The sequence below is a fragment of the Salmo salar genome, chromosome 15 (genome assembly GCF_965601325.2).
Source record: "Salmo salar chromosome 15, fSalSal1, whole genome shotgun sequence".
NCBI classification, from domain to species: Eukaryota; Metazoa; Chordata; class Actinopteri; order Salmoniformes; family Salmonidae; genus Salmo; species Salmo salar.
Window position 1 is genome coordinate 62,466,778 of NC_138305.1, and position 14,398 is coordinate 62,481,175.

Below are 14,398 nucleotides of genomic sequence, written 5' to 3' on the forward strand. Positions count from 1 at the left end.
ATTAAGTTAAACGAGCATCCAGAGCAGCCTTCCTGATTGAACTTGAGCTGCAGGGAAATTACAAACATTCCCAAATACGATGCTAAAATGTAATATCTTTCTCTCTTTCGGTCTAATCACTTCCATTGTGATAGTGGGAGTGGAAAGATAGACTTGGCTTCCGCAGGTTGTGATTCTGATGGATTCTGTCGGAATGATTGACAGCAGCTTACGGCCCCTTGTGCATAGGCATGTGGCCCCCCGCATTAACCATACTCTGCCCTGAGGGAGGTGAGCTATCTCTTACTCCTATCTATGCACAGAAAACATTTAACCTTTTATAAACACATTTCATGCTATTTTTCTACACTTTATAAAACTGGACACATCAACAGAATATTTTCTAATGCGACAAAAATGACTGGGTAGCCTACTCTACTGACACTGACAAAATGATCAATTAAAGCAACACTGTCTGATCCATATAATAGGCCTACTAGAAGTGGAGACAAATACAATATGATTTCCATCTAACCGGGAGGAGGAAATTATTATCCAAAAACAAACTTTCAAGTGGCACTGACCCAACAAGGATAAAGACTAAATATGCATACTCAATGGGGATATGGCCGAAGCTCTCCACTGGTGCCAATAAGATACGTTATACTGTTCACTTAATTATGTTGAGAATTTTGATAACTAAAAGACAAATTAGAGTCTTCTCCTTACAGCAATAGCCATTTGCTTTCCAAACTACAGTATGTTTTCTCACGATTGTATTTAGAAATATTGCGATAAGCCTGGCTGTGCCTCTACTTTTCACTGACAGTCAACTCATTTTGCGGGCCTTTTCTGACTGTAGGCAAAGCGATTCAAAACAATTGACAGCTTATTTTATCATAGAAGCTAATGATCGTCTGTGGCCAAATCATGCTTTCTGGTTTAGTAGCCAATTTTGAATGATTGTATTTATTTCTGTATAGACAGGAGTAGGCTAATTAGGCTATATAATAATGGACATTTAATTCAGTTTACTGTAGAGGAAGCTTAGCTTTACTCCTAGCCTTATGGACGGGCCCCTCTGCCAGTTGGTCTCTGGGGATTAGAACCCACCCAGCTGTGTGTAATTAAAAGAGCATAAAGACAGATCAAGTGCTTTCCTCAACTCCCAGTTCCAGTTCAATGTGCTGGGAGGCTGATAGAGAATCCACTGGGTGCCCTGTCTGTCCATGACGCAGAACGGGAAAATAGAATTTTGTTTTGATTAGTTTATCTGAGTGGAGGGTAGCTAGCTGTCTCAGGCCCTGCTGTTTTACCCTGTGTTTTCCTTTACCCGTAGGCTATTTTAATTATGCAGTCAGTGAGGGGTTATATATTTAGCAAACCTATTATTCAATTTTACTCGGAGGACTCTTAACCCCCAGCCAGACCTCTCAGCAAATTAATTGGCTCACATTTTTAGAATTGAGTGGCTGCAGACTATTCTAAGACATTTTCAACCTTTATTAACCCACTCAAAAAGACAGCCAGAAGTTTGTTGAATTCCCAATGTGTTATCATCATGCTTTCAACCATCTAAAAGCACAACCAAATTCCAATAGAAAAACAATTGTCATCTAAGTTGAAATGGGAATACAGTATACAACAACTTAATGTTTTATCATTGTGCTTCATCTAATAGCACAACCAAATGACCTGGATTGCAGTTAAGATTACACTAAACGTACATAGTGCAAGTGATCAACGCTGTTCAAGATATTACGCAGATTATTACAGCAATTGTGAAGATCCCCACAGACCTGTGACCTTTGCATGCTATCTTGAACATGCACGCTTTCAATGATTGCTTTCATAATTACAGTAAGCTAACCTCAAAATGTGGCCATTGAGGTGTTACTCATTTTAAAGATGCACTATGCAGAAATCGCTCCGCCATTTCCTGGTTGGTACAATTCTAATAGTTCATCTAATTTCAGTTTATGTAACAAAACAAGCAAGTATAGTGTAGAGAATCATTGTACCATCTATACTGCTGTGAAATATATTTTCCATAACCAAAATCATTGTATTTTTAGCTGTTCGAAGCTGGTGTACAAAACCTAAAGTAAAATATGCAAAAATGAATTTAAGAATAGGAAGCAAAGAAATAGCGCACATAGAATAGATCTACCGCTTCATAAACTTGCTTTCAATGAGAATGACAGATATATAACAAACATTTCTATGTGATTTGGTCGAGTCGCCCCCAAAAAGTTACACATAGCAGCTTTAAGGTTGAATAAATAGGTGTACTGTTACATTAGGTTGTAAGAAAGCCTTAACTTTAGGCTATTTACTGTATTAGAAAAAGATTGTGGAATTGTGTTCGGTTGACAACGCATGATAGTTTCATCTGAGTCACTGGCTTAATACTATTCTTTATTCATTTTTTTATTTAGTTGGAGACGTGAATCCAACATATCTTTTGTTAACTTTTCAATAGGTTATTTACTGTATTGCAAAAGCGATATTGAATTGTGTTTGGTTGTCAACAAATTCCAGTTGGTCTACAAATAAAAAATGTATCTCAACCAAGAATCAAAGTTAAAGAATAGGATCGCGACCTCAAAACACAACCCTATGGAACAATCCTTGGATAGCTTTTCAGAATTCACAGATAAATTGGTCAACGTGGAAAACTAAAGGCATAGAAATCAGAAATTACTTTGTAACAGGAAATACATTTATTTCCATGAGAGAATTAAAAAGCAATTTTGGACAGAACAATGTAGATATTTTCAAATACATGCAACTTAAAAGTTACATATCACAAAATTGTAATTTGAAATCTTTTGGACATCAGAGCAACCTTGAGGGAATTTTATTTGAGTCAGAAAAGGATGTTCATATGATAGGTAAGATATACAAAACCTTGCAGAGAGCCTATCCAACTGACAATCTCTTCGAAAAAAATATTAACTATTGGAACCAAGACAAAAAGAACTGATGTTGGCACAAGAAAATGTATGCTTAATCCAGTCTAAACTAAAATTCACAAATGTTACAGTACAATGGCAGAGTCATGTCATAAGTGTAAAACTAACAATGACTCAATAATGCATGTTTTTGGGGAATTCTCCAAAGGTTATGGGCAGTGCTAGAAAGTTGGCTGTCAGAAGTATTGCAATGTAAACTTACTTTTAATCTGTCTGTCTTCATATTTCAAGACATGGCATAAGGAGAGCTCTCCAGTAGTTACCAAAACATTCAAAGGCCCTTTTCTCAAAAGTGAGTTTAGAACTGTATCAACTTTCAAAGCAAAATTACTTTCCCATTGTTCCTCAAAAATGCAGTGTATGATGTATCATTTTGTAACTCTGAGTCTCTACCTTTTACCAATGTAAAAAACCCATTTTCAAATTATGATACATAAGACTGAATCCAGGTGGTGAGTCACATATGGGGGTGTAGTGAGATACCCAACGGGCTGGAAGATTCTCTTCTCATCGCTCAGCTTGAAAAAAATGTATACTAAAAACCTGGAAAGCAATTAAACCACCATCATTAACACAATGGAAAAATCTAAAGATTTATTATTGAAATTTTGAAGTAGCATGTGTCATGTGGCAAACAATAATGCAGGCACTAGGGATGGGGTTGTGAGCATGTGGGTCTGGACAGATGAGATGTAGCCATTGTTTGTGTGCGTCTTTAAGTTGTTTGTATGTGTATGTTTGTATTTGGTGTGAGAAAAAAAAGAAAAAAGATATATAAATAAAATATAATTTAAAAAAAAGACAAAAGAAATGTTGACACAGTTTTTAAATAATAAGTAGGAAACGTGAAGGGAGGGGGAAGATGAGCAACAGCTACTTACAAAATCTATGTAGAGAATCCTGCACATGCACAGAAGGTTCGGGACCTTTTTTTAGAAACTATTTCCATTTCTCATTGAGCTGCTACTGTGCATAAGTTTAGGAGAATATGCATGCTTTTTAAGAAGAGGACAGTCCTTTGGGGAATTCGTATCATATTAGCTATGGACTTGATCATTTTTAACCAAACGTCAGCCCTGTATGTAGAAATGGAGCAGAGTCTAACAGAACTGAGGCAGCAATCACAGGCAATAATCAGCTCTGGGAGCCTCTACTCTGGCCTGGGCAGCCCCTGGAGACACTACCGTGGCAGCAATCATAGGCAATAATCAGCGATTTCATATCTTCTCCCACAAAGGAGAGCTCGGATACAGCAGGGAACCACAGAGCATAGCAGCATGCTGTGCGGCAGGGAATAAGGAAGACCTAATCCACATAAACCTGTATGGGAGGAGGTTAAGGACTTCTCAGATGATAACACACCTCTCTTCTGACATCTCTCTCTAACACTCCACCATCCACTCTGAGTCAGATTGCCTTCTCCCAGCTCTGCCAGAGTAACGTCTATCCTTCACCTGTATGGATGATAGAGACCCACCAGTGAAAACCAAGAGAACTGCCCAGCAACATGCACAACATGATTCATGGCCTTCTGTGATTCTTGGGGTTTCAAAGGGTTTCAGAATGAGGTCATTCAGGGAATTCATGGAGGGTTTCACCAATGCATCTGTAGCCAAGGAGACCCCAATCCTCTCCAACCTTACCTTCAAAATGAAAAGGCACAGACAGTACAATTAGCGTGGTAAAAGCCTGGACCCTGGTTGTCTCCAGTCCCAGGCAGCTCCTCTCCTCTACCCTCAAGCTGCGTCTAATAGATCTGGCTGCTGTTAACCTGTCTGACCCACTCTCTCTTCTGTCTCTCTTCATTACCACGACCCCCTCCTTAAATCACCATCCCCACTACCTCTACACCACATCCATATTTACCAGGCCGTATGCTAATATGGGTCCCCTCATTCTGAGGTGGTTAAGTGAAGGTTAGATAAGCATTTGCTGATGTGACAGAAGGTTTCTCTCCTCCAGGGCAATGGCAATACACATCTGCAGTTCTGGAGGAATGTGGCTAATGCATAGAACAGGCCTTTCACAGTAGCCTACTGTATATGGACTAGAAGACAATAATAGCAACACTGTTGTAATGGTGTTATTTACTCAAATTATATCAGGGCTGTGATTCAATGTATGATTCTCTGTACTCTTATTTTACTATATTGTGCAGATATCAAGGAATCTAGTCTAGGCATTGTGTAAAAGTAGATGTACTGTAACAGTTAGATAACCTGTCCTTTGGAGCTCAGTTGGTAGAGCATGGTGCTTGTAACGCCAAGGTAGTGGGTTCAAGTCCCAGAACAACCCATATGTAAAGTGTATGCATGTATGACTGTAAGTTGCTTTGGATAAAAGGGTCTGCTAAATGGTATTAACTATAATTTTATTACAGAACTGAACATCCAAATTAATTATTTACAGTATAGATACAGAGCGATGAAGAGTGAGGCACTGTATGTATTGTGGAATAGCCCATGCAGTCTGCTCCTACATCCTTCCACTGTGTTCCACCTGGGTAGCTGGGTAGCGGTATGGAAACATGGTATTCCTGGCACTACCAGCACTGCCAGCCCTGCGTCCTGTGTCCTGCGCTCTGAGTCCACCCAGCGTGGCATGCATCATTTCCCGTGTCCCATCTGTCACTACGTGTCATATAATCCTGTGTCTGTAACTGATCTAATGATACTCCAATGTCACTAAGCTCCTATGACAGAGGACTGAGGACAGGAAGGGGAAGAGTAGGTAAAGCAAAGCCCTGTGGATAAGTTGTAATCCTGGCTGTCAAGAAATAACAGGCTTTTTTAATTGGACATGACTGATATTTACTGTAGGTTGATGTAAAGGATGGAGTCAGACATACAGTGAACACACCCAAACAAACTCTATTGTGTAAGCACAGATGTCCCTCCCTCTTCTTTACTAAGACTCCTTAAGCAGATGTCAATATTATTGAGTATCTTTGTACCAGCTCCTGGCCGTGTTCTGTGTTCTGTCTCCTGAAAATCCTGCTTCCAATACGACTCTCCCTAATATCCTCCCATGTATGTCTGGCATGTTTTCTGACATTCCTCTCCAAGACGAGGTTATTTGAAATGCATCTCTTCTCCCCTGACTTGTGTGTTGTGTTTATACTACGCAAACGGCATGTCATAAAGCGAAGCACAGCTCAAATCACTCCCAGGCAGCAGCATAGTCGTGGTGATTGTATCAAACTAAACTCTAACAAGCTGTCAGCTCTGGTTTGATAAAGCATGCATCACTGCTGATGGGCTGGGCTGGGCTGGCCTCCGCATGGACAGACAGGTCTCATTCATAACGTGTCAACCAGCCGTTTCCTCACTTTCTTTCTCTCTCTCTCTCTCTCTCTCTCTCTCTCTCTCTATGCTTCCTATCCCTTCCTGTTCGGTTTTAGCAGTTTTTCCTTCCGCTCCAATATTGTGTCTCAGGTTGATGCTGTCCTGTGATGCAGCAATGGCATGCAAATAGATAGGGAGGGAAGAGCACAAGCCCATTGGATTGGAGATAGGGAGTCATGGAGAGAGTGGGGAAATGAGAGAAACACAGTCAGTAGTGTCATACTGGCAGCCGTCCATGTATGGGAAGGGCCCAGTGTGTGTCTTCCCCTGTCTGTCTGCAGGGGTAGTGGACTGATCCTATGGGCCAGGGTCAACAAAAAGGCAAGTAAAATGGGAGCAAACAGTTGATATGGCCCTAAAGTGTTTATTTCCATGATTTGGTATGTAGAGAGTGAGGCAACGTAGTGGTCAGCATCTGAAAGCCTTTTGTGAGGCAGAAACCTGCTCACTCTCTTTCTCCCTCCCTTGCAATAGCAACATCAAAACAAAGAGCATGAATAATTATGTAGTCACCATTTTCAATGTAATACCAGTATCAGGTAATAATATAGTATACTGTGGACCTACAACCAGTATTTCAGTACCTCAGCTGTTAGACAGGGAGTGCTAGTGCTTGATAAGAAACGAGACCAGGGAAATACTGAATGAGAGAGTGTGAGCGAAAGAGAGAGAGAGAGAGAGAGAGAGAGAGAGAGAGAGAGATGATAGAAAAATCAGACAGTAGGGGAGAGACGTGAATCAAACTAGCAACGAGACTGCTCGATTAAACTGTATGAAAGGCAGATGAAATGAGCTCACGGGAGCATCTTTCTCTGCCTCTCGTGGTAAACTTTGGACTCCGTGTGAGGATTCGTTGACCGTGACAGGTTGTAAAGAAGGAATTCCATCACTATTTTTAAAGTCACACGCGGATCTGGGGGCTGAGCACACAGACCATTTGGCTCGTGGAACACCACATTGAAAGTGGTCTAGCCTATGTGGATTGTTGTACCGCTCTACCTGCTTGTAGTGCTCCAGCATACCCAAAACATTTGGACACAACACGGTTCGTGCGGTCGTGCTCATTGGTACGATATTACTTTGTTTTCAAATGATATTTTCAGTGAATTTCCCATCAGTGGAAAAGCCTACGGCAATACTTTCTAATCCGACTGTATGGAACAATTCTTTGTTTTAACAAATTATGTTCTCTGCCTAAAGCTATTGTTTATGGTGACCACTTGTGAGCCAGGCATGTCAATATGGACGAGTAACATCGATGGCGAAATGACATCGGGGATTTAATAGCTGTCACCGCAGCCACTGAAATCATATCCTGCAAATATTGGCAGGTGTCAAATTCACCTGGATATCAGCCTACTTCTTTTCACTGACCCTTTTCAACAGACGGGTTTATTGGATATAGCACAGTGACCGCATATCTTCCATATTCCCTAAAGGAAATAATAGGATTTCGAACTGCATACAGTTTATTGGGATTGAGTCATGGATTACAACATTTGCATTGTCCATTCTTCGTGTGTTCTCGATGCTTAGACCGAATTATTTGCGAACAGATTTGGTGATTTTCATTTGTATTTAACAATGAGATTTCAAATCCGTTTGGGAAAGTAATTTTAGGTGAAGTGTTCTGTTCTGCATTCTCTACATTACTTACAACACCCAAACATGACAAGCACCGGCCCCGTTATCGTGTTTGAGTGGTTGAAGACCCTCCAGCTCTCTATGTATGTGGAGTCCTTCGTGGATAACGGCTACGATGATCTGGAAGTTTGCAAACAAATTGGAGACCCCGACCTGGATGCTATCGGTGTATACATACCGCACCACCGGCAACGGATCCATGACGCGGTGAAAAGGCTGAAAGACGAGGATAAGGAAACGGCGGCGGGGCTGTATTTTACGCTTGAGCCAATGCCCCCCGCGTCTGAAATGTACACCAGTCATCTGGTGGACCAGTACGATTCCAAACTGCGGGCGTCCAAGTCTTGGACCGAATCGAACAGTGACCGGGTGGTGGGGAAAGGGGGCGCGTATCTGGGCGCACAGAGGAACCTGACGCTTGGCAAGCGGAGGGAGTTGGTGATTTATCCCAAATTGAAGCTGAAGATCATGATTAGAGATAAACTAATCAAAGATGGAGTCAACCTCGCCTGGCCGCCATACTCAAACAAGGTAAGATCACCATCAAGGCTACCTCTTACTGGAACGCTTTATAGCCAATGCATAACAACCGTATACCCAATCTCATGCCACGCAAAGGATCATCCATCAACCAAAGCATTTTGAATCAGAGCATTATACTACTCATGAAATACATGTCGGGTTGGGTATCATAGATATGGGCAGTTTCATTGTAACGGAATTGCGCTGAGACTCAGATTTTGTACTGGTATGCCAAACAAAAACAAATTGTTCCTTCCAATGTTCCCTCATATTATTTTCGGCACTGAGCAAATTTTATGTCTGCTGAGAGCAAACTTGAACGTTGTGAAACTTGTGTGCAACTTCCAGCGCGTTTACTGTGAACAGTGAGGCTGTACCTGCTTGAAATTACAGTTTTAACCTTGTCCATGTAGGCTACTGTGGCTATTTGATCTTAATGTAGGTCTACCAGAGTGGCCATCCATCAAAATCAATGGAGAAAATGCATCCTATAACATTTGAACATGGAAATAGCTGTTCTATCATTCAGCCTACAGTAGCACCCAGTGTGTGGTGTTCAATGTAGGTCTACATTCCTTGAGAAATTAAACTGTTAAACTTGTCCTTCAGACAAGGAAGTGACTGAAAATGTTGTTGTGTCTTTGATGCAACATACCACTTTGCAAAATAAAATGTATTATTATTTCCATACCATTATTACAGAGAATCATACAAATTAGGCTACCCTCTGCCTTTTGGCTACTTGCTTATTCAAGCCTGTCTCAAAATGCAATACTGACCCTTTAAGACCAAAAAAAACCTCTTAATCTGATTTGCTTTTCAAAGATGTCAAGAAATGTACATGTTTTGTGCTCTTGTAGGAAGCAATCACTCCCTTATTGCTGACTACAAATGATCTATAACTGGGCTAATAACTCACTAACTAGCAAAGGATATGAACAAAATGTGCACACGTGGCTACATGCAGCTCTCGCTTTGATCTCAAAATAAGCGCATCTACTCACTGAAGCTCATGCTGTAAACACAGTCCAGTTCAAAGTAAATGGCACAGATCCATATATGGCAATGGTCTATTTTCATATAGGCCTACTGCAGCTCTGATTGTTTATGAGGTACCAGTGCGTGTCAATGCAATAGAATCCTACTCCGATGCATTCTGCCTGCATTGAAAGTGGCCAATATTGCTTTGATTCGATCACAAAAGTAAAGGGAAACGTTGATAGTGTTAACAGGGGAAACTCTAGAACAGTCGTCACCAAACTTTTCTGAGACAAGATCACTTTGAGTCAAAATGCAAGATGAGATCTACCTACCTCTCAGATTTTTTTAACATGACTTAAAAAAACATATGCTTATGCAACATTTACCAATTAAAACGTGCAGTAAGCTATAGGCCCAATACATTGTCACTGCATATTGGCTTTGCTTGAATTGTCCTGCCAATGCATTGTAATTCGGGACATTTTTTTACATTTTATTTCAAAATTTGAGGTAGACTACATGATCACACCCAGTGGCGTTCCTTCATTCATACATTGTTTGCATGTTATTTTGGCATTAATACGTGTCACATATAATTTTGCAAACAATGTAAAAATAAAGAGTTTATAAAGCTGTATACTAAGATAGTCTCTTTTTTGCTTTCTTAAGGCAACTCCAAAATGCAGTTGTTTCAGCCTAACTCAGTGCTTTCTGTGGTGGTGGGGCGGCCAGCGGAAAACACGAAGCGTAGGGGTTGGTAATGTTCTAGCGCCGTGATTGACTCAGCGTTCTGTCACTCATTGGGACACTACGTCACAGCAGTGCTTGTTGTAGCGCTGAGGGAAAATAGGAAGAACACGCATTTTATGGCTTATAAAAGTGTTGAATACAAAGTGTTGATGGTGCTGAGTAAGAACTTAAACATGAACTCACTCAAAAAAAACTGCATCTCTTTGCTGTATTCGTTGACACTCTCTCTGTAGTCATGGTTTTAAATGTTTTGAAATCTCACAGTATCAACTTTGCTATAGCTTTCTTTTTATGTCTGCTACTTTACTACAGACACAGTCATCTGAGCCATCCGATTGGCCAGCAGTAGGCCCATAGCGCACATGATTTGTTCTCTGGGCCCTCCGGGAAGTCAGAGTTTGTACCTTCAGACACATGAAATGGTTCAAAATGGCAACAGTTTGCCTACCCGGCGCGCAGGGCAGCTGAATCGGGTGCACCTACCGCCAACAGCCTGAGACCAACAACAAAACAATAGGAACACAAGGCTTTATCATTGGGTTTTTTACAGAAATGTTTGGCGATCAACTAAGAATGCCTTGGAGTTTTAGAAAGTTGAGTGAAGTTCAATCTCGTGCTTCTCTCTGTGCTTCTCTCTGTGGGCTGATATTTCTGTGTACCAGTCCCTGGAAGCTGTGCAGTAGTCTCGGCTGCTGTGCGCGCACGCAGCTTAGAGGGAACATTGGCTATGACATGACACCTTGAGTTAGATTATTTTTTAAATTATCTTTTGGTTATTGAACTACAGTAAATGAAGTGGATTTACACCGGTAACAGTATTGAGGTAACATAATTTCTTTATGAGTCCCTGATCTGTACTACACAGAAATGCATAATTATGGTATGAATGTCATTCTCTTTATGGTGATGTATCCTATAAAGCTACACAAAGGTAGAAATAAGCAATATCCTACTTTGTATATTTGGGTATTATTCTACACACTGGCTATTATTTTAATGAGCTGTGCCCCAAACAAGACCAAATTTGGTTAGTCCAGAACCAATCATAGACCTCTATGTTTCACAAGTTTGGACATCAAAGTACAGCTCAGTACAGCACAGCACAGTAGAGTAGAGTTCAGTACAGTAGAGTAAAGTAGAGTATAGTTCAGGACACTACAGTAGAGTACAGTACAATACAGTACATTATAGCGTACTCAACTCTAGTGTGCTAGACTATACTCGACTGAACATTAACATTTACTGTACTGTACTGTACTGTACTGTCCAAACTTACGAAACACAGGCTTCTATTGGTCTATTGAAGCAATCATTGATCTATGTTCGGGCCTAATCAAGGCCGGTCCAGACCGTACCAAAAAACAATGTCTGTGGACGTTGAATTCAAGTCCATTGCAGACTGACCAAATTTCAACTACTTTTCAACGTCCATGAACATCCGGTGTCATCAGTGCTCATTGGGTAAGGATGCTGGTTACAGTAAATGGAAAGAGAGGGTGCTCACGGTGTCACAAAGAGAGGTGACATTCACTGGAGAGAGAGAAGAGGGCGGCAGAGAGAGGGAGGGGTTGTCCAGACTGTTTTTACATTTGTTTTGACCACCAGACGAAAGAGAAAGAAGACCGTTATTAGGTGAACATAACAGTATGCAGGTGGAAGGGAGAACTGTAGCAGGTGACCCAACTATGGTTTATGACTACTATAATTTCCCATTAGGTAACAGAATTTTGAGTTTGAATCACTTAATAATTCATAAACCAAATAGATATTAGTAAAAACACTGTAACTAATTGGTAGGTCTACTTTTAGTTGTTACTTCTGTGAATTTTCATTATCTTCTCCCCTCATGAGGGAGAGAAATTGGAAAATATGTTTGTTACACATTCCAAAACAAAATATAAGTGTTGATATTAGTTGGCAGGGGTCTTTACTTAAACATTATTGTGTTTTGATGTATTTCTAATACATTTTAAGACTTTTTCTGGTAGTTGTTTTTAAGACCCTATTTCCATCTGTTTGAGCAGAAATCAAAGATAATTTGCTTATTTCTAGTATTTAGGAAATAACATGTTGAAACATGTATATATGCCTTAATAAAAAAAAATATGGACTCTTAGCTTTCATATGACACCAGATTTGACATGCTCCTATGAATTTCACGTTGGTGCTCATGAGTCCTTTTACATGGAAATGCCCATATGCATCTCAGATTAAGTGGTTATTGATCAGAGGCTGAGCTATTACTGTATGTCAGGACTCAGGAGAGCCCTGTCTGGCCCTATTTTCCCCTGGGGTTGTGTGAGTTAGTGAGTGCTGCCTTGGTAATGGCTGACTGCTGTGGATCAATGATCAGGAAGAGGAAGAGCCTTCATTCACTCTCTGATTTCCTGTATATACAGAGAGCGGGACAGACTTGTACTTGGTGGATTGATTCACACATACCTGTCTAGGGTTTCTCACCTAGGGTTTCTCACCTGGACACAGTGTACACTGTCCAGCCCTTAGACCTCTTTGAGGAATTGGTGGATCAACCTGCGACATGCCCGTAATTGCCCAGGCCATTTGAGTTGATTAATATATGTCGTCAATGAATAGCAGCACTTTAAATGGAGGGTGTCCAAACTGCTGGTTTTCTGCTGGAACTCATGTGAGGAAGCAGATTGAGAGCATCTTTATATCAGATCACTGCCTCTACATCAGATGCTCAGCCTGTTGAGGGCTTACTCAATGACAACTCTGTTAGCAGAGAGCGAGCGAAACACACACACACAGCTTTTGTCAACATAGCGTGCATTTCATGTCGATAATTAGATGAGAAATGTCAACCATTCCTGAAGAGATCAGTGTTTTACTCTACAGAGCATTTCAGAGGATTATCCTATGCACATGTTATTTGGAAGCTTTCCAATTGAATTTATTTGGGATTTATCCGGGTTCAAATTTCAATAAGTCTAGAGACTGTTAATTTACATGTTTTGTCAGCACTTCTTCTGCTTCGTTGTACTCCTACCATTATCCTTTTCTCATAAATTGGAATCCCACAGAGATTTGGGATTTTTATGGGATTATGGGTTTACATCATGCTGAAACAAAGTGTTGGCTCCAGAGGGTTAAACTATCCCTCCCTTTGAAGGCTATATTTATTTAGAGCTAAAGCTTTGACATTGAAGCTTTGGAGTAGAATGAAAGGTTCAAGGTCTTTGTGTGCGTGTGTGTGCGTGCGTGTGTGTGCGTGCGCGTGCGTGCGTGCGTGCGTGCGTGCGTGTGTGTGTGTGTGTGTGTGTGTGTGTGTGTACACAGTATTTGTGTGTGAAACCCTGCAGTAGAATGTGATCCAGACCAGTGCTTTTCTCCTCAGGATCGAGTTAAGTGTGTGGAGCCCTCAGTGATGGAACTGTGACCAGCTGGCCTCTGATTGGTCAGTGAAGGGTTCTCCTTTCTCTGCCCTTGAGACGAGACGAGACGTCTACTCCACTGGAGATGGAGATGGTAGTTGGGGAAATAGACCAGAGCTACTGACAGTTGACAAGATAGCTGTCTCAAATGGCTATCACAGTATATCAGCATAGATAAGCCAATATAGGTTGTGTAGAAGGTTCAGTGTCTGGTGTTCAGCTGTTTGCGCTGTTTCCCTGTTTGTTTGTGTGCTAATGTATAGACACAGTACTTCCGCCAGCATAGCTCAGTGATGATCCTCTGAAGTGTCGTTGACTGCCACGTTCTTGTGAGGCTATAGGACCATAAGCCAACGCTTCACTACAAGTACTCTACTGGGAGACATAAATACCCATGATCCTTATCTAGACCACAGGGAGCCCTTGTCTAGGAGAGAGAAACGGGTTATCATTGCTCCTGAATGTAAACACATCTCCTATGATTGCACTGTTGTAGATCTCTCATTGGGGAACAATACTAGCAGTAAAGATGGTGTTTGGCGTGTAATTGATGTGTGCAGTGCAGCCATATGACTTGCTAATAGCTACTTAGATAATACACTTATACTAGTCCTTTCGAATTCGTCTTTGCATTTTCCTAACTGAGAAGAGACTTTGACACCATGAACGACAAAAGCTTTTAAAAAAGGGGAAAACCAATAAACTGAAATTATATTTTCTTCCTGAGGTTAGGGAGGCCTACAATTAGAGCTTTGTTGCTTTTCTCTGGGAGAGCTGCAGCAGTAATCAGTGATTTGGAGCGCCATGG

The 14,398-nt window shown here is 41.0% G+C and overlaps 1 protein-coding gene across 3 annotated transcripts in view; it reads left to right on the forward strand.

Annotated features, from left to right (window-relative positions):
- The first annotated feature begins 7,007 nt into the window (after positions 1 to 7,007).
- Positions 7,008 to 14,398, forward strand: part of LOC106571830 (SAM and SH3 domain-containing protein 1) — a 335,706-nt gene continuing 328,315 nt past the window's right edge. For 2 of the 3 annotated variants that reach the window (XM_082961932.1, XM_082961933.1), the window contains exon 1: positions 7,008 to 8,473. In XM_082961932.1, coding sequence (XP_082818058.1) covers positions 7,967 to 8,473 — 507 coding nt within the window. In that variant the 5' untranslated portion in view covers positions 7,008 to 7,966. The remainder of the gene's footprint in view (positions 8,474 to 14,398) is intronic. The other variant, XM_082961937.1, reaches the window with a different exon arrangement.